The sequence below is a fragment of the Streptopelia decaocto genome (assembly GCF_964273445.1).
Source record: "Streptopelia decaocto genome assembly, chromosome: 5".
NCBI classification, from domain to species: domain Eukaryota; kingdom Metazoa; phylum Chordata; class Aves; order Columbiformes; family Columbidae; genus Streptopelia; species Streptopelia decaocto.
The window spans coordinates 56,821,636-56,842,958 of record NC_138659.1 but is presented as its reverse complement, the minus strand read 5'-3'; the positions used below and the strand labels follow the sequence as shown (position 1 = coordinate 56,842,958).

The following is a 21,323-nucleotide window of genomic DNA, read 5'->3' as shown; positions in this document are numbered from 1 at the left end:
AGAAGGAGCCTCCACAACCTCCCCGGGCAGCCTGTTCCAGTGTCTGTCACCCTCACTGAGAAGAAGTTTCTTCTCATAAATTAGTGGAACCTCCTATGTTCTAGCTCAGAACTGATTTTCTGCACTCCCTCCCCCAAGCCCCTTCCCAATGGTTTGGTTAGCTTTTTGACAAAAGGATTGGAGAATGTGTCAAGAAACCTAACCCATGGTGAACTGCCTTCTAGGCATGAACACACAGAGAAGTCCCAGTGCGTGTAGAAATTAAGGAGGCCTCTGAGCTTGTCACGTCTCTACATAGTTATGGATAGAAAGAATCTCTCCTGTCGTAATCAAGGTTGCACCAAATCTATTGCTGCACGCTGGAACATGAGTGCCAGCACTCATTGAGGTATTTTCTGCTGACACTGCAGAGCTGCCTGCAAAGCTGTGGAGACCAAAATCCACTTTATGTGTTTCCCTTAACAAGTACTGATTCTGACATTTCAGTCTTGTTTTAGCCCCATGGAACTGATCCATGGGACTCCTTCTGCTGGGTTTCACAGCCACTTCATCTTGACTCCCAGGTTGGATCTGCCAAGCATGTGCTTTTGCACCTACATAGCTAACAAATCTCCAGCACGAGGTGATGCTATCATATGTCTCTGTTTCTCTGGTAATTTCCAGGAAAAGAAAACATATACAGGAATAATTGTGTGTTTGGAATTCGAATATTTTGCTGATATTTTTTTCTTGAAAACAGGCCAAAGAAAAAGTACCTGTAAAGCATAGATTATTGTTCTTTATTAGAAAATGTATTTCATTTGAGCTATCAATAACAAAACACTAAACTCAAGGTAGGTACAAGGTAGGTAGGTCTTTGCATCCTCATCCAAGATTCTGATTGATTGATGCTATATTTACAAAGAAACTAGAATTTATACTGCTTTACCAAGCTTTTTACTCACTTTTCTTTATTTGACATATTGCTGCTTCAATTAAAATACTCTGAACCTTATATTCTTGTTCTAGAGTTATTACCATTAAAATGAAATACAACATTCTGTGGAATACTTTGAACAAGCAAACTACCATAATGCCTGTATCTGTTTTGTTTCAGCTGTCGTTATTGGCACTTTGTTAAACAATTTTAGATATGTACCTAAATAATGAATAATTGCCGAATTACCACATCACATTTGATGTGAATGAGTCATTATGTTTAAATTGAAAAACAAAAATGCGATGACCTTTCTATTGTTCTGTTTATCGTTATTGCTATCAAATGACTGGTTTGAAACTTCTGATCATTCACTAGTAACTTGAACGAACAGCAGTTTTTCATCCAGTCCTTAGGGTCTATTGTGTCTATTGTTTTAGGTAATCCAACCAGTAATGGCTTGGATTTAAAAAGAAAATTAAAGGAAAATGCATAAACCACCTGCATTAACATATTAAATGAAAAAAAGACCTGCAGCCTCTGTGTCTGCAAAGGCAGACAATTATTGTCCATGTTTTTGTAGGCGTTTGTGTTTATTATCTTGTGGGAATGATCTAAAAAACCATTTATCCTTGTGTCTTGAAACTTAACTACAACAAAATAATAACTTTTCTGATTCTGGAAAGTAGATTAAATACTTACTTTCAGCATTACAAAAAAAAAAAAAAAAGCTCTGGAGATTCATGGGAGCACTTTAGTTATTGATGATGATACCAGGTAATGGATATTGCATAACCTGTGTGTTTCTCACTCTGCAGAGTGTAACTGACAATGCATTCACCAACAATGAAGGTGAAAATAAGTTTTGATTATACTGAGTCCATCAAAGTATAATAGAGTAACTGTCTGCTGATACACACTGTACAGCTGGGTGTGTTTGAAATGTCTTCAAACACATTTTACAAATATCACCTTGATTCTTTATTCATGTATCCAGGACTGCTAACTGTGATAGTCGCTATTGTGTCTATGGGATAGGTGCTAGATGTGGTTTTTCGTCATTGGCTGTGCCTCTTTCCTACCACCATTGTCATGATGAAGTTTTAAAACTGAATCTTCTTGAACAGTGCTGAGTCTGCATTCATTTCTTGGACAAAGGTGCTATTTAGTTAAGCTGGCCTATTTCACATGAGAAAGAAGTGGAAGATGAGACTTTTTTTTTTTCCCTGTTGTTGTTTCATAATAATATGCAAAATGTGGAAAGTCAGTCATATTTCACTGGTATTTGGCGTCTGCTCAACAACTGATTGCTCTTCTCAGAGCTTTTTTGGAAAGTTTGCAGCACCATAATGACAGCTTTCTAAACACAGATGTCCTTTTAATACAGCCTATAATTTTTTATGAAAGATGTTTCAATGTCAGGAATTTGAACAAAGTACTGGAATTAGTTGAACATTCTTGATATGAATATGTATTCAAAATATCTACAGTACATATATTGTAAGTTGGGGGAAGAATCTGCAGTGTCTGAAGGCATAGATGTTGATACAAAATGCCCAAACTGTCAGAATGTAGTTTAAAATAAATTGATTCTTTTGTTAATAGACTGTGTATGTTTTATCTATTTTTCCCACTATGCTTTATACTGTGTAAGTGCATACTGTGAACTTGAAGTATCAAGAATCTCAAGAACACGTTTAGATAATCCGGTATTTGGCCACAGAAAATGTCTAATAGCTGCCTGGAGCAGCTATTACATGTTCTTTTAAAGTCCCATTAGTAGCCTCTTCATCTTGGTTCATTTACCTCTCAGCTAAGCCATCAGGAAGTGAATATTTCAAACACAGATTTCCCCTCCTTAAGTCAGATGTTTTTGTTGAGGTAATTCCTCTTAAATATCGTTAGTAAGTAAAAGTGAGTTTAAAGATTAATGTGCAAAATGATAAACTCCCCGCAGCTTGTGGTGCTTTGTAATAAGAAGTCTTGAGTTTTTTTACCTGTGGGACTATTATTTGCATATAAATGCAAATTTTCCACATACACGTAGGAAGACAGTGCTTAATGGTTATTGTATGTAATTTATGTAAGTTCACACCTGTAAGTAAAAAGGAAACTCTCTTCCGTTAACTCACTTGTAATCATTTGAGATTACTTTTTAACGATAACACAGTCCATGCCAAATTTTTCTTTTTACTGTTCAGGTCTAGTGAAGATCAGAGTACCATGCAGCAAGTATATCTAGCAACTGTAATAAGATTAGGGGAAACATATTTTAATAAATATTGTAGTATTTTATTTTTGTGCAGCTGTGAAGCTTTAGTACAAGTCCTGCAGTTGTTATGACTACAGCTAACTTCATGTAGCTTCCATCTATCTGTACGTGTGCAAGGCACTTGGTTTTGATTTATTTTCAGGTCACACCACTAGATACATACACCCACACCACTAATGACACGTCATTCAGATTCAGAATAGATACTTTAAAGTTAGAATGCTGCATCAGAAATGAAGCAAAGCCATAACTGTTAGTTAGAAAATGCTTTCTTTATGGACTTTAACTGGGTCACACTGTGGTCATTCAATATTATGATACAAAGGTTCTTTCCTTTTTTTTTACTTTTGATTGTTGATAAAGATCATTTGCATGGTATATATGTGTGTGTGCATGTGTGTGGCCCAGGCTGGGCTGCTGCTTGGCGTGCCTTGGATCATGACCTTTTGCCAAACCTCAGCAGTAGCTCTTGGGGAAAAAATGTAAACATAAAACCAAATTTACCCTGGTTTCTTTATTTAGCCCAGTGAAAGTTGATCCTATAGTTGATGCTATAAGGCTTCAATATAACAAACTCTTTGCTAAATTAGAAAATAGGAGAAGTTAATATTTTAGTAAAAGTATTTTTGTAAAAAATAGAAGTGGGAGGCAAGAAAATAGATTCTTCTAATGTAGAAGAAAGAATTGTGAATGGTTAACAGTTGTGATAATTTCATTTATTTATTTCAATGACATTTTAGTTTCCAAGGAAACAAGGAAGAAAACACCTATTTTTGTTAAGCCAGAGGTATATGGAAACATTATGGAATAATACTAATTGGTAAGAAAGTCCCAGGATTGTGGGCAGTATAATAATCTACAATTTTCTGAGAATATCCTTTCTAAAATGGCCTACCTAAGTGTAATTTCCAAAATAAGGAGACCAGATGTCTTTGTTTGGGACAGTACAACTGATGGACACTTTCCCGTGAAATGCTCTGGCTTCTACTAGTGTTAAACTGGCCTTTTTTCTTCGTGTAGGTGATAGTTTAAGATTATGCTGTTTTTTTCCTATGTGGTTACAAGTTTTGGGGAAACAGTAGAGTTTCCATAAACTAGCACACAGAGGATTTCAGTAAACAGAAGTTCTTTTGCCTGCTTGGTTGTTTTGACTGGCATTGAAACTCCCCTGCTAAGAGTTTGCCACTCACACTGAGTCTTTTCTATTTGTTGTGAGCTGTTACCACTGTTCACTATAAGGGGTGATCACTTCACCTGATTAGAACTTGCAGAGCATTTGGAAAGTTGACAGTTAACACAGAATGTGGGTAATTGATATAAAGATTAATTATTACAATCATCAGTTTCCCCTGCCTAAAAATGTGGATGTTTGCTCTGAACTGTGCCTCTCAGTGGTTTTCATATATGTCCCAGTGTAAATCCTGAGGTAAGTCAGCATACATTGAAAGGGTCTATGGTATTGGGTTGAGGGTTTTGTTTGTTTAAGTTTAAAGAATACAGAAGTTCTTGTGATGAGAACAATGTCCTTTCCATCTTTTCCATGTGGGCTTTGCAAGTTAAAGAACTTTCTTAGACCTGAGTAGTTACATATTTAACATACTGTACAAGCAAAAGGAACTACACTTCATTCATGAAGACAGTGTCGGTAGTGCTGCCCAGAGAAAGCAAAGCCCAGATGTTTGGTGTGAATGAAATCACAGTAGATCAAACTGTTTAGCATTGAGTATTTGAAGGTTAAAAAAATATGAGGCATTGGCCTCATCCTAAGCCATCAAATGAAATACACTAGCGTATATTAACTTTTACCAGACATACTGACTTGTCTTTGCAAGTTGATGGGACTCTGGAGAAGAAACTGGGGAAGTTTTGTACAAACGATTTTCTTTATGAGGGGGTGTGGAAAATTCTAACTATCTGAAGGAATTGTCACAATTTCTTGACCAGATGAAGGCAGAAGAAAGGTTAAGCTAGTAGCTGCTGCTGGTACCAGAAAACTAAAATGAAAATATTTAACAACAAAATTTTGAAAAATACAAAGCTGCTTCTAATTCTTAGTGTTTTCATTATAACAAACATCATACTCTGTTAATTCATTTGTGATTACATCAGCTACTGTCCAGATCTTTCATCTGAATCTAGTAGAAGAGGACAGAGCAAGGAAGAAATCTGATTTGCAGAATACCCGTAGGAGGATGGCTGTAACCCCTAATTTCTCTGTGTCGTCCATGGGGTTGTCATCTGCTTTGCCAGATAAGAATCAGTGCAAACATCAACCTTGACGTCAGCATTTTTGCCATACTTTTGCTTACGTGATTTCCAAGAGAAATGAAATTGCTTAGAACTATGCCTAAAATTAGTCACAGCCTGTACAACTTTCTTGTGAATGCTCAAATCACCATCAAAGTTCTTGCCCAAGCTCTGCCCCTTTCTGGCACCTTTACCTGTCTCCTCAACTGACACGTCTTTTTTTCTCCCCTCCTGTGCGTTACATTTTCTCTCCCTGCTTCTGGCGAGTGTTGCTGTTTTCTTGAGACTATGGGGAATTTCATGGGTGCTGACTCACTCCCTTTCCCAGGCAGTACAGACATACTTACCTCCATACTGCACTGCAGCAGGGAAAAGAAAGGACTTCTGGGTTTTATGGTCTTCACTAGCTTAGCCACAAGTGAGGGACTGCCATTGTGGCTCAGGTGAACAGGAATGACCTATGCTATGTAGTTTGTATGCTTAAAGTGTCAATACATGCATACATTCATGCATTGCTGTTCAAGAGTTACATCAGTACTGGACAACTGGAATAATTGGTGCAGTTTTAATAAGTCCTTGTAATATCCATTAAATTTGTTTTGGACTGAGACTGGCATATTTTATCAAGTTTATTTTATTTGAATAATGAACAGATAATGGTTTATTAATGGAAACAGCAACTGAAAAAGAGGAACTTTGAAATATGTAAAACCAAGTAGGGTAAAACCAGTAAGAAATTAAACCACTGGTTTTCAGACATGCATGGCTAAAAATGTTTCTAATATTATTTCTTAGCTTTATGAATTCTTGTAACTTCAGGTACGTTATGTAATTGTAGATACTCTTAATAATTAAATCTGTATGCTTTGCAGTGTTCACATTTTAAAAAGGTTTCAAGCATAGCCTATTGTTTGATTTCAAATTTATCTAAATATTAATAGCTCCCTTCTTACCTTTCTCCTGGTCCTTTGCTTTTTTTTTTTTTTTCACTAATGTCACAAGATAAAGATCAATACATATTAATGATGAAAGCAAGCTGGAACGAAGGAGAAATGGTAATCTAAAAATATTGGACAGGTGACATTGCCATATTGTACTTGTATGATACTTGTCTGTCATACTTTGCCAATTGTGCAGCGTAAACTTTAAACTGAGTAGATTTTAACAAATGCTAAGTGATTGTCCTGAACCTTGTTGACAGTTAGGATTTTACAACCGAAGCTACTGGATATCTAAATATGTTTTCTAAACTGAGATTATAAGGGATTCCAGGGGTTTTCTCCATCAAAATTGCAGTTTTCATCTGCCATGCATTTGATAGCTGTGTTTCATATATGTCAGACAAAACATCTTGTGCATAAGCGATCAGAATGTCTTATCACCTCTGTAAGGCCTCTGAGTATTGCATATTGCAAGCTGAAAGCTGAAGTTGACCATTAAGGGTCTAACTGCAATCTTTGTTAGGGACAGATCACTCATCATCATCACTAAAATGGGATGAATATGACACACAAATTTTTGGAAGTGTATTCAGAAAATCTGCAAAAATGAATACCAAAATACAGAAATATTTATGAATTTGAATTTGAAAGTAAAGTACAATATATCGTACTGTGTACTAAACACTTGGCACAAACCTCTGTCCTATTGAGGGCAATCACAATCAGTGCAACCAAAATTTTACCTAGTGTGCATTATATTTGCAGTAAAATAGAAGTAATAAATAAGATGACTTATGTGGCTGTTGATACATCCATACTTTGGTGGAGTCGAGCAGTGTATGCACTGTAATGTGCTGGAAGTGGTCAGTCTGATAAACAGGAACAACTATCAGCCATTCCCTATGAACTGCAAGTTGTCAGAAGATGATCACTGACTCTACAAGAATTTACAAGATTTATCTCCTAGGCCTGCTTATCTAATTGCACTGAAGACATTTCCTTGGGATTCATATCACAGAGTCCTGAGACAATTCAGTGGTCAGTCTCTGTGGGGACTGAGCTGAGAGCAATGTCACAGCCCCAAGTACTGTGCCAAGAACAAATGAGATTACTAATGCCAGTGAAATATTCTTTATCTGCGCAACAACCGATCCTCTGGATTGTTACCAAGTGCAAAATGAAGCACCTATCTGCCAAATATGGGAAATTGCTTGTATTTCAGGGCAGAAACTTGACCTATCTGTGTATGTCTCACATGTCATCTGCTTTGCCTACATTAGGTGGAAATGAGAAATTTATTAAGTGTAAAGTGCACAGCACAATGAATAAGCAAACTGAAAGGCTCTTGCTTTGCTGACTGATTATTTTTTTCACTCGTTGGTTAAAACATATTTCCTGGGGCAAGAATGGCTGGTAAGATTGTTTTGAAAAGTACTAGTAGGAGAAGAATTGAAACAAGCAGATATTTTTTTAACATCTAAACTTAACCATCCTACTTGGAAAAATATGTTTTTATAATCTGCAAATGATGTAATGTTTTTGGTGTTACTATTTAAAAGAAATGTATTCTTGGTTTTAGCTAAGACAAATAAAGGTTAAAATTGCATTACATTTCACACTACTCGTGTATAACAGTAGTATAGTAGGTAAAGTGAAAATTAATTGCTACTCCTATTCTGTCTCTCTAGAGATCTGAAGAATAATTTGATCAGCACAATTGAGCCAGGGGCCTTCCATGGACTTTCAGAATTGAAGCGCTTGTAAGTGTTGATTCCATTTGAATTATTCTGAAAGTTGTGTTTGTATCGACATTTCTATCCTTGGGCAACTCAAATATGCCACCAAGCAAGACAGAAAATCACATACTGTGCTTTTTAAATTTACCATGCTTCCTTCTTCTTTCCTTTTTTTTTCTTTTTCTTTTTTTTCATTTCCTCCTTTTTTACCTTTTCCCATTTAAAATTGTCTGTTTGGTCTCCAATAAACACCCTAACAAGTACATCTACAAACTTAAAAAAACCCATGCCTAATTAATGACTTAGCAGATAATATATCACTGTAGGCATTAATCAGAAACAAAACTAGGTGGTTTGAATATGAGTAAACAGTGTTTTTTGCTACACTAAGTTTTTCCATTATGTAAGGGCTACTTTACTTTTATCACAGACCAGGTCTATAAAATAAATTCTAAGAAAGGAAACTTTGTCATGCTTTAGAATTTATCTACTGTTTTCATACCTCTCACATTGACTCTGCTTGGTATTTTTTATTTTTAGCATGCTTTTCTAAAGAAGCAAGACTTATGTCTTATATTCCCTGTGCATCATTCTTGCATTCCTCTCTCTGAAAATGTTCTCACAGTATTTTAAAAACCCTGGCTGATTTTTAAACTACGTTTTTAGAGGATAACAATATCTAAGTTACTAATATCCTACAAGGGTACATTTTTGCTTTTAATGCATGAGGACTGCAGACCTCCTTACTTTACTCAGCTTAAAAGAAAAGTGAGATGAACCCTTTTGTAGTTATAATTTTCCAAGTGACAGCAGCCAAATGTCCAAGTACTGGCTAACCAGAACATCAGCCCATGTCAGAAATCTGCCTAGCTGTTGTGTCTGTTGTCTTTTGTATGATGAGAAAACCTATGAGAAAACAGGGATTGTTTTCATTGGATGGGGAGATTTAGATGAGAGGGAATGCAAATCCACAGGAAAATAAATGTGCAAATTCTTTTGCTACTTTTCTCTGAGGTTAAATTCCCTAACAGGTACATACAGCGAACACAGCGAACCCAAGCTAAAGATTTCCATCTCTGATCATACAGGTAGCAGCATTTTCAAACACTAACCACTAAGTCTTAGTGCATTTGCATAGAAAACAAATGGCATAATAATGATTAAATCAGAGTAGCATAGGCATTTTTAATACAAACAAAAACATTAGGTTGAAACTTTGTTGCTCACTCTGAAATGATCAAAGTGAGTGCTAATTACTTTGGCCGCACACTCTAATGACACAACCCTGACCTCTTGTGGGAAAACCAGGAAACCTGTGCAAGTCATGGGCTGTACATCTGAAGATTGCACAGGTGGAGCCTTGGGTCGGTCAGGGGAGGAAGGAAGAGGATGTCATTAGACACTGGGAAAAGTGAGAAGAAAAGACTCTTCAGCAAGCTAGGAATGGCAACACTGACATTCATCATGCTAGATCCCAAAAAAACCTTGTTACTGATATGAACAAGTAACACTGGGAACAATCTCAAGACAGAAATAATTTAATTACTAGACTCATGAGTTTGCTACAAATCGATGGAGTTTCATGATAAAGAAGAAAATCTCTGCTCTCCTTGACTGTGTAACTGTTGGGTAGCGGACAGTGGAGTAAAAGGAATAAATAGGGTAAGCTCCTGTTGAATGCTGAATGCAATGATTACTTGAAGACTGTACTTTACATTCCCATCTTATTTCACGTGTAAAACATAAATGATGCTGTGAATAGCAGAAGCTGATGTAATATGGACAACTGCAAGAGATAAGGCTATAGCAAGTCAGACAAATTGCAGGCTGTCAACATCAAATTATTTTCTGTGAATGGTTTGGAGAACTGTTATAATTTGTATTTGAGAGACAAACTGAATTATTTCAAGGATTTACTTAAAAAGGTACACAGAACATTGAAAACGGAAAATGTATGAAGCACTAAAATTATGCCACTTGCTTATTCAACAGGGGAGAGTTTTGTTTTCTCTAACATCAATTTTACAAGTCAGCATTAGTAAGTTAAATGTCTTACTGCTGAAAAAGAACACCAGCTATGTACATTACAAATTGAATTATGCCTAATATAACGTTTATTAATGTGGAGGAATGTGCAGCAAGCTGTCTTGTCTTTTTTTTTGCCTTCTTTTTTTTTTTTTTAGAAAATGTACTTTACAAGACAGAGATTTCAACCACTGCCATATATCTTACTGTGAAAATAACACTCTTTGAAATAAACTTTGAGAAAAAGGGGATGTAGCCTTTGCTTTGTGAAAAGTACTGTTTTACTGTGTGCCTCCTTAGAGAAATAGGCACTTGTTTTGAATAGTTTAGATGAAATTTACTTTTGCTACCCAAATTATGCCCCACACAGTGATGAGTTTCTTCCATATGTGTTTAAACTTTGCATAGACAGAAGTAAAGCATCACCCATTTAAGAATTCTAGGTAGGCCCTTGTTACTAGTTACCTCTTCTAATAGAAAGATAGTTACCTCTTCTAATAGAAAGATATTTACCTCTTCTAATAGAAAGTGTGTGTGTTTGTCTTAAACTTGCATTTTTAGGTTTTCTATGTAGCTTTCATTAGGAAAACTTAAGGAATAGTGCTAATACGCAATTATTGCACTATATTGTTTTCCACACTATTTTCTCAGTGGTTACCTACTTAATATCCTTGACAATCATTTAAGAAATATTTTCATTCTAATGTGAAGTTTCATCATTTGACTGTATAGCACTATATTCTTTGTCTGATAGAAGCAGACTTCGTAGTGAATTCTAAAGATATTGCCTTCGCATTCTAGCTAACTGGATATGTCTCCAGGAAAGCAATAACTGGATTTGTCAAACCACAACCTCTATTCTCCTGTTTGATTACTTTAGTGTTCTCATGCAACCACAGAAAAATAGGGAATCTGCAAAATGTAACTAAATAATCGGAAGACTACCACTGATTCTAAACAAAAAAATATATTCAGATCAATTTAACATTTTAATTAATGTATAATTACTTAAAATTCTTATGTTACTGCAATTATTAAAAAAATACTTGATAGGAAGGAAAATTTGAGTCAAGTTTGAACACCAAATAGATAAAAATTAAACACTAGTTCAGAATGCACCAAGGGGTTGTTATCACAGCATAATTGTTGATACCTATTTTTGTCTGCTTCCTGTAAGTATCCTATACTTTATGTTGTATGTAAGTACAGCAAACATCCATTCACCTTTCAGTGGACAAGAGTTATGGAACATAATGCCTTGTATTGTTTGTGGGCTGATACAGCCACAGTATTGCTCTTAGAAGGGCTTGCCAAGTGCTTATCAATATGAACTTTCTTACTAGCTGAAAAATTATTTGTCCTCTGGTTTCTGTGATTTCTTCAGCAATAAAGGATGCTGTCAATTAGATGAGACATTAGTAAGCAGTAAAAATGTATAAATTTTTGGCTGGATATTGCATGCGAAAAAATCCATAGTATTTTTTGTAAGTAAACAAACAGGTGTTGGTAACTTGGATTAAAAACATTCTTTGTATTGGAATTTATTATTATTACTATTACTATTACTATTACTATTACTATTACTATTACTATTACTATTACTATTACTATTACTATTACTATTAAATTTATTTTATTTACTACATATATAAAATCATATTTTTAATGCAATTATAAGTTTCGTTATGGTGTGTTTAATTGTGGAATATTACTTAATAACACGAATATAAAAGTTGTTGAATCTATTTAATTCAGTTATGTTACATTATGGAAAAATATTTTATCTCTCATTTTTCATGTTAAAAATAAAGAGGATGTATGTGACTATGTTGGTGTACATATGAATAAGACAGACATAATGTTTCATGGAGGCTTTTGTTTGTTTCAGGGACCTTTCAAATAATAGAATTGGTTGCCTAACACCAGAAATGTTTGTTGGACTTAACAGTCTTCACAAACTGTGAGTATAATACTACTTCTGTTTTAAACAGTAGAAATCTAAACTGTTACGTGGTTTACCTCAGTACAGTTGGCAATAAGTTTGTATTATATGAAAATAATAGATTTTGTACTAAAACAACTCCACTCCTAAGCCTTTGATTCTTATGACTTGGAATTTTAAAGATAATGTTTCTAATTGTGAAATCTATCAGAATTGAAAGAGTTAAATTGAATATATTTCATTTCCACTTTGAAAAGAGGCTGAATGTGACGTTTCTGTTTGAGAGGACTGGCCAAAGGTGTGGTATAGCACAGGTAAGTACTAGGAGTGAGCGAGTTGACTGCGACTTTCCTGGTTTGGAAAGGGACAATTCACAGGAAGAGTCCTGGTTTAGATGAATATTTGGCCAAACCCAGGAGGTTTCTATATCTTCATCCACACCTGTCTTCATTCCTGAATGATAAATAATTTCCTGTACTGCATCATGGTTTTTTGCAAATCTCATACTTTTTCTTCCTTTCCAACCTTTTTTGACATTTCCTTGGAAAAACAGGGAAATCTTTCCATAAAGATCTGACATAAGGTCAAACTAACACCAGGTAAAAGGCTGACAGCTGTCATGCTTACTGATCATATTAATGAGAGTAAATATGGCAAATATTCTTTGATAAAAACAAGTGAGAACAGATGATGGGAAGAGCCTTGATAGCATGTGGATGAATGGGTGCAGACTTCCTCTCTTTTTACTCATCTCAGATGAGATGCCAAATTGAGCAAGCCCATCTCACCTATTGAGGGTTGCTGGGTCTCCTTTTGTTCTGCACAGTGAACATGACTGTGACTATAGAGGAAGATTACAATAGGATATTTGTTTAATTTAAAATGATGAAGTCACCTTATTAAATAGAAGGTGCTTCTAGATACTGGGACAACCTCAGTAGAAACTGTTCAAATCCCTGCTCTCTCAGGAAAACGTGTCTAAAAATTCCATTCATGAGTCTTCCAAACTCCATCTTAGAAGCTAATTAGAAGTTAAATACAGAACTTCAATCTTGTGATGGTAAGGAACAGAAATTCACTCAAAGTGAGTGTACAACATTTGTTTTGTGACAGTGTTTGACTATACTATCCCTTTCCTCTGAAGACCAGGAAAGAGTGTGGCAGTGTATCTGCTCATTCTTCACTGATACCAGAGATGTCGAAAAGAGTCACGATATACATGCTAAATGCTTTCTAGTTGCCAGGCTGGTCTAACCCCACCATTGCAGTTTTCTTTTGTAAGACAGATTTGCCATATACCTGCTCATTCTCTGTACCTGTGTAACCTGTGTACCTGTCCCTGTGTTGGCAAATCTTTTCTGGGCATGTAGATCCAGAGAAAAATCTCACCAGTTCCCTGTACCCTATAATTAATGCCATCTTTTCTTCCATCTATTCTTTTTGTGCATCCTAAGCAAACATTTATCTTTTCCTCAAGATAAGGCTAACTTTCATTTCCAAGTGGGTGTAGATCCAGGGCTTTCTGTATTGTTTTCCTTCTGAGGCCCCAGTTTATAGCAGAAATTTGAATCAGGCCTTTCTTAAGTATAATTATCAAGTTACATTCTTGTTACACTTTTCACTTTGAAAAATATTATTTAATGAAGTTACTAGACCTTTCATCTTCAAGAACATTCACCTCTCCCCTTATGAGAGTTCTCTTAATATTGACCAATCCTTGGTTTTGTTATTACTAGATTTTATTTTCACATGCTTACATTTCTGAGACAGAGTCATTAGGGAAAGTACTAAATACAATCAGTCACAAGACTGTTTCTGCAGAACATCAGCAGTGTCTCACTCCCCTACCTTCTACCCTGTCCATTAACTTAGTGTCTTACAATAAATGCACTTAGTGCCAGGTTCTTCATGCTTTCATGGATGTTATATCCATGCACCAGTGGAAAAAAATATTATTATGGTAACTATAGACCTGTTAGTCTGGCCTTGCTGTATTTGATGCAGTAACTGAGTGAGTTTTGAAAGAAAGAAAAATTTAAAAAATATTGGCAAATCAGAAATAGGGAAAGAAGAGAATATGCATCTATTGAATATGTATCATGTAATCACATGAAAATATCACTAATTTACTAGGCAGGGAAAATTATTTATTGATTTGCACCTTATTTTAGTATACTTTCCAAAGTTTAACTTGTTTTTTAGTAATTCTTGCTGTGCTTCCTGTTCTTTTACCAACCTTTTCCTGTTTATTATAGTCTCTTCACTTCTTTGATCTTTTTATAACTTAATTTCATTTTTCAACATTTAAGATTTGGTTATTAATCTATTTAGTCTATCTTCCATTTTTCTTATTTAGGTTTTAAATCACCTTTCTGCCATTGATAACAAATGGCGCCATCCTGCATTTTAGTTCACGTACTTCAGTAATTCTCCACTAGTTACTTTAGTTAAGTCTGTCCTTTGGAATTCAGTGGCATAGTAACAGATAAATCTAAATTCCTCTTTCATCTGAAGTAAACCAGTTCATGATTGTTATGTCAAAAGTTATCACTTTCTTTTTCACAGAATCACAGAATGTTAGGGATTGGAAGGGACCTCAAAAGATCATCTAGTTCAATCCCCCTGCCGGAGCAGGAGCACTTAGATGAGGTTACACAGGAATGTGTCCAGGCGGGTTTTGAATGTCTCCAGAGTAGGAGACTCCACAATTCCCCTGGGCAGCCTGTTCCAGTGTTCTGTTACCCTCACTGAAAAGAAGTTTCTTCTCAAATTCAAGTGGAACCCTTGTCCTACCGGTGGCTGTCACCAAGAAGAGCCTGGCTCCATCCTCATGACACTCACCCTTTATATATTTGTAAACATTAATAAGGCCACCCCTCAGTCTCCTCTTCTCCAAGCTAAAGAGCCCCAGCTCTCTCAGTCTTTCCTCATAAGAGAGATGCTCCCCTCCCTTAATCATCTTCTTTGGCCTGTGTTGGACTCTCTCCAGCAGTTCCCTGTCCTTCTGGAACTGAGAGGCCCAGAACTGGACACAATATTCCAGGTGTGGTCTCACCAGGGCAGAGTAGAGGGGAAGGAGAACCTCTCTTGATCTACAAACCACCCTCCTTCTAATACACCCCAGGATGCCATTGGTCTTCCTGGCCACAAGGGCACAGTTCTGGCTCATGGTCATCCTGCTGTCCACCAGGACCCCCAGGTCCCTTTCCCCTACGCTGCTCTCTAATAGGTCATTCCCCAACTTATACTGGAACCTGGGGTTGTTCCTACCCAGATGCAAGACTCTACACTTGCCCTTGTTATATTTCATTACATTTTTCCCTGTCCAACTCTCCAGCCTGTCCAGGTCTCTGGATGGCAGCACAGCCTTCTGGCGTGTCAGCCACTCCTCCCAGCTTGGTGTCATCAGCAAACTTGCTGATAGTACACTCTATTCCCTCGTCCAAATCATTGATGAATATATTAAATAATACTGGCCCCAGTACTGACCCTTTAGAGACTCCACTAGATACAGGCTTCCAACTGGACTCCGCCCCACTGACCACAACTCTCTGGCTTCTCTCCTTCAGCCAGTTCACAGTCCACCTCACTACCCAGTCATCCAGACCACACTCCCTCAGTTTATCTGTGAGGATGCTGTGGGAGACTGTGTCAAATGCCTTACTCAAGTCAAGGTAGATCATGACCACTGCTCTGCCATCATCCATCCACCTCGTTATGTACTCATAAAAGGTGATGAGGTTGGTCAAACACAACTTCCCCTTGGTGAAGCCATGTTGACTGCCCCTAATGACCCTCTTATCCTTGATATGCTTTGAGACAGCACCAAGAATAAGTTGTTCCATCACTTTCCCAGGGATGGAGGTGAGGCTGACAGGTCTATAATTACCCGGGTCCTCCTTCTTGCCTTTTTTTAAGATTGGAGTGACATTTGCTTTTGTAGGGACTGTCCTCCTTACCAAACCAAAGTCAAGAGTACAATTACTTTTGTTGGGTCAGTGATTATTTTGTAAAGAAGTACAACTGCAATCTCAGTCAAGAGTGAACTGTTCCCTGCTGTTCTTTGTATCATTTGTTACTCAGTCTCAGAAATTTCATATAATGACGTGATGCTGATAGTAATTATTTGAGCTGGTATCTCAGTTTGCCTCTGATGTAAGAGATAGTGATTGTTCATTGACTGCAAGCTAGCACCACCTTGTACTTTTCTAACACTTTCTTACATTATTCCTCTTGGAAGTTCATATACATTTCCCAGAATCAAACTTTTAGAACATGTTTAAAATACAATCTGTCACTTTTCTGTTGCTACTGATACCTCTGAATTGTTTTTAATTGTCATTTCAGGGATGTGAGAAAGCTGTTCTCTGAAAAGGTTATGGAGAAGCATTTACTTAGCGTAACATCAGTGTATACAATTGTACCAAGGAAAAGATGACAAGTTCTTAAACACAGAATTAGTTTCAGAGCCATCAAGTATGGTTTAGATTATAAAGATGTATACATATGTGTTGATTTATCCAGTTGGTGGCCGGGGTAATTAGAGCTCTCCTGTGTAACTTTAACAGAGATGAAGTACAGAAGGATCTTTGCAGGCTGTTATCAAAACCAGTAGGGAGAGCCATGAGTCCACTAGAAGGAGGAAAGGACATAAATCTTTGCATACACCTTCTGTAAAGTAGAGAGATGATGGGTTTTTTTATACTGTTTGTAAGTACAAATACCAGGTGATATAAAATAACAGTGTGCTTCACTCAGTCTTATATATCTAATTCCGTTTGAAAAAAAGGAATTAGAGCTGAAAAATCAGCTCTAGCCCCAAACCAACGTAGGATGTCTAACCAAATGATATAGACATATATCTAAACTGAGCAGGGTGAAGGTATGTTTAAACATTTCACTAAAATGAAAGATGAGAACTGCCTGAGCTTTTGGGGATAATGCACTCTTCAAAGGGCTTGGTGAGTTTGTGCAGTCTATTATATTACACGGCAACCTACAGGATGCTTGAATTTAGAAAAAAATTAATTACTAGTATAATCTAGTGTTGTTTTAAAAACATGGACACTTAAAGAAGCCACAAAAATTGTGTGTCTCTTGATAATGTAGAAAATAAGACTCATTCAGGTTACAGTCAGGAAGTGTATTTCAGTGAACAGGAATTGACTTTCAAGTTACCAATGAAATCTAAAATTTCACACAGCTCCTGAAATTACTGCAGCCAGTGAGTTGTGATCTGATCTAATTTTTACACCTTCTTGGATTTGATGATTCTGGAAAATGATTCTGGACTCTGGAAAATTATTTCAAAATGCTTTCACATTATATGACAAATGAAGCTGACAGTGCCTCAGACAATATAAGAAAAGTTTTCTTACGTCTTCTAAGATATCAGCTTAATTTTTTTGGCTTATGTATTACTCCTTGGGTGTGTTTATGCTATGATGAGGTGCATGTATTCTAACTAGGAGTGACATAATTGAGTGCAACAAATTTTCCAAATCTCCTTTGGCTCCTCAGAGGCCATGTTTCAGTGCTTTGTTCCAGAATTACATATGCAAATATATTCCTGCTAGGTAATGGAGCTGCCATCCACATTAATTCTGTTTATATTTAATCTGAAGATCAAGAATTGTGGAAGATTGAGATGGTGCTGCTGTACAGATATACTGGATTTCAATTTTTTTTTTAATCCCTCTTAAATTAGCCCTTCAGGTTCTGAAATGCTGCAGCCTTAAACCTGTTTCAACGAGCGCCTACTGCTGATTCTTCCTGTTCAAAACAGGACTTCCTCTTTACTTCCAGTTGTTTGGTTAAAGTACATCTGATTTGTTCTTCATCCTGCCTCTGAATCATCAGCAGCTGTTAGCTTTATGATACACCATGAATTCTTGCATGATTTTCTTGCTGATATTGAAGCAACTAATTTTGCTTGGTGCCAGAGATGACTTACAAAACCAGTAACATAGTGAATCAGACAGACTGCACTTCAGTAACATCAATATGCACTGTAACCTGCCCTCTCTGTATTACTGTTGCCCTTTTTTACCCCTTCTATCCCAGCCTTTTTGCTCAGAAGATCAATCTGTTGCCCTTGCGTTCATCCTTTGCTTTGGAATACTGCATACAATAATGAAGCATTCTTCATGTCCATGTACTCCTGCTCCTATCTGTATTTTGCCTCAAAATGGTCTTTTGAGATACCTAACTCCCTTTGACTGTTTTATGGCATTTGTCATTTATATTAAAGCTTTTTGCAAAAGTGTTTTATTAATTTCTGTAAAAGCACAGGAGTCTTTGGTATATGAAAAAATAAGTATAGGCCCATAGATGTGAGACTAAAATGTGTTACCTCTGATAAAAGAGAAAGCACATGTTTCTGTTAATGGAGTAAGTTAATGGCATGGTAAATGCTGTCAGCTTTGGAGTGCATTAATTTGTTATGTTTGAAATGTTTGCAAACTAGGTGATATAGATGTTTTTAGAACAAAAGTCTTTTTAAATCAAGCTAGAGTAGGTTTTTAGGGTATCTAAAATTGGGAAATTTCACAACACTATGCATTTGGAGATATTTTAATATATAGTATAGATGACACCAACTGACAGAACCAGGAATTTACAGGGTCCTGTAGATATCGAGCTCAGTAATGCATGTTATTGGAGTCATTTAAGAAGGTTTCTGAAAGTTTTGCTAGAGAAGCTATTCCTGCTGTTGGAGATCCAGATATTCTAATTATGTGTATCTTGGGCACAGAAATCCATCCCTTTATGACTTACACAGGACTGTGAACATGATCCTTGTTTGCTAATTATTAGTAGTAATATGGAAACTTCAAACCAGGTCATTACCAGAAGAATTCTGAAAGAACATGAAAAATTGGCTTGCTGGCTTTGTGCTGACTTTTGAACTGTCAGGAACTCAATTATTCCAGCACTTGGCAAAACCACTGGAAGGGTACATACTTCTCTGTCATGATAAAAAGAAAATGAAAATCTCTAAGTGGAACATCAGTCAGGAATTTTTAGGTTAACACAGTGTAGGTCAGTTCTGGCCAGGTATCTTGCTGGATTTGACAGGGCCCGTGGAAAGTACATGGATTCAGTAGATACAGAATGGGCATCACTGACAGGCACATAGCTACTATATCAGCTGTGGGAATGACTTACAGTTTTTCCTGTTTTCCTAAAATATTGACCAGACATAAAGACTACCTTTGGTCCAAGCAGAATTACCAAACTTCAGACTTGATGCTCTGTTTATTTTGTTATATAAAATCTGGATATCTATTTAAGGGAAAAGGGGGGATTTGCATCAGATTGGAAATGTCGTACTGCACTGGAGTGAGGCAGAGAAAAGAAACCTCCTGTATTTCTGTCCTCTGGCTGTGGTCCATGCAAGGCTGGGCAGGTTGCTCTCCCTGTCCTTCAGTTTAGCATGACTGTCCTCTGTCAGAAGGTTTATACTGCTGTAACTGCTTTCATGTTAGTGTAACCACTTCTCATTTACTTCAACGTAAGTGTCATTGAATCATAGAATCACTTTGGTTGGAAGAGACCCTCAGGATTGTTGAGTCCAACCATAACCTAACTCTAGCACTAAACCATGTCCCTAAGAACCTTGTTTAAATGCCTTTTAAACACCTCCAGGGATGGTGACTCCACCACCTATCTGGGCAAGCTGTTCCAATGCCTGACCACCCTTTCCGTGAAGAATTTTTTCCTAATATCCAATCTAAACCTCCCCTGGCGCAATTTGAGGCCATTTCCCCTTGTCCTATCACTTGCCTCTTGTGAGAAGAGACGAATACCCTCCATGCTACGACCTCCTGTCAGGCAGTTGTAGACAGCAATATGGTCTCCCCTCAGCCTCCTTTTGTTGGAGGTTTATCAGTTTCTGATTTAGTCCATTTAATGTCCCAGTTCACTGAACTGCTTCAGCATATGCCTTGTCAGGGCTTATGTCCAATAAGCACATGAGTAGACGCATTTACTTTCAAGTCAAGAGGTAACCGACTCTTTGTGAAATGCTCAATATTTTTAGTTCCTCTAGATAAATCCAAAATATTAAAGGTATCAAAATACATGCAAACATTCATTTCCACCTTTAGACATACTGGCACTTGAAGAGAGACTTGAAGTGCTTCCATTTCCAAGAGCTTTGCACCACAACTGTATTAAAGATGCACCATTAGACAAAATCTTAACTATGAGTTCAATTGTATCCACACATCTCATTGTTACTCAGTATAAAGAGAAATAATTTCACTTAACATATCTGAGTCTGTTTATTTTTCTATATTAGTTGAAATTTGCTTTAAACTACCATGAAAATTTGAATTGTTCATGTTAATTTTATTTTTTTTTTCCATTATTTCAGTGGTGAAAAATTAATTGTATATAAAACCAAGATTAGTAATTGTTTCAATAATGTTCTATAACTTTCTTAAAGTAATTTATAAATTAGCAGTATTTTTCCATTCTTTCTTGAATTCATTCATCCATACTTATGTTTATAGGTTTCTGTAGAATGCGTGGTTCTTGAGTTTTTTATTCTTTTTTACTTTATGAAGCTGCCTCAGATCTTTTGCACCTTAGTAGATTCCTTGCTGGTGAGAAATTTGTATCCTCAGTTTAGTATACATTCTTTAATTTTTAGACATAGGAGAATTAAAATCAATAATTATATAACCATTCTTTTTAATGAAAAAGTAATGAAACCATTTCCTTTGCTAGTCTACATTTTTGGTTTTGTTCTTTTTTTTTTTTTTCTATATGTAACATCAAATCTCCAGTGAAGAGATCTGAAATTTTACTGATAGCTGAAATTTTCTAGCCATCCTTGGGTTCAGACATGTAGGTTTTAGGCACTGGATAGAAAGGAAAATATATCAGGATTTCAAAAGCAGGTAATCCAAGATGTCAATCCTGGGTACTGCACTAATTTTTCAGTTTAATGGTATAGAAAAAGACAGCATTACTTGATGTTAAGCTTTTACCTTTTATATCATTAAGGCACTCGCAGAGCAATACTGTTAAACTAGGTGAAATTAAATTGAATCTGTTTGCAAGCATTCAGCTCAATCCATTCAGCCATCAGAGCAAGAAATATAAAACAGTAGTTAAAATGGAAATGTCCTTAATGTAAAGATGGAAAAAGTCAGTTTTGTTTAAAGTCCTTTGTAATAAAATTATTTGTCTAGTTACTTTGAAAACTCATTACTGTTTTAAGGAATTGCTTGAATTC

General features: G+C 36.3%; 1 protein-coding gene across 2 annotated transcripts in view; it reads left to right on the top strand.

Annotated features, from left to right (window-relative positions):
• The window catches only part of LOC309440615 (adhesion G protein-coupled receptor A3-like), a 274,291-nt gene that overhangs the window by 87,293 nt on the left and 165,675 nt on the right, over nucleotides 1-21,323 (top strand). For both annotated transcript variants that reach the window (XM_082054477.1, XM_082054476.1), the window contains exons 3-4: nucleotides 8,065-8,136; nucleotides 12,026-12,097. In XM_082054477.1, coding sequence (XP_081910603.1) covers nucleotides 8,065-8,136; nucleotides 12,026-12,097 — 144 coding nt within the window. The remainder of the gene's footprint in view (nucleotides 1-8,064; nucleotides 8,137-12,025; nucleotides 12,098-21,323) is intronic.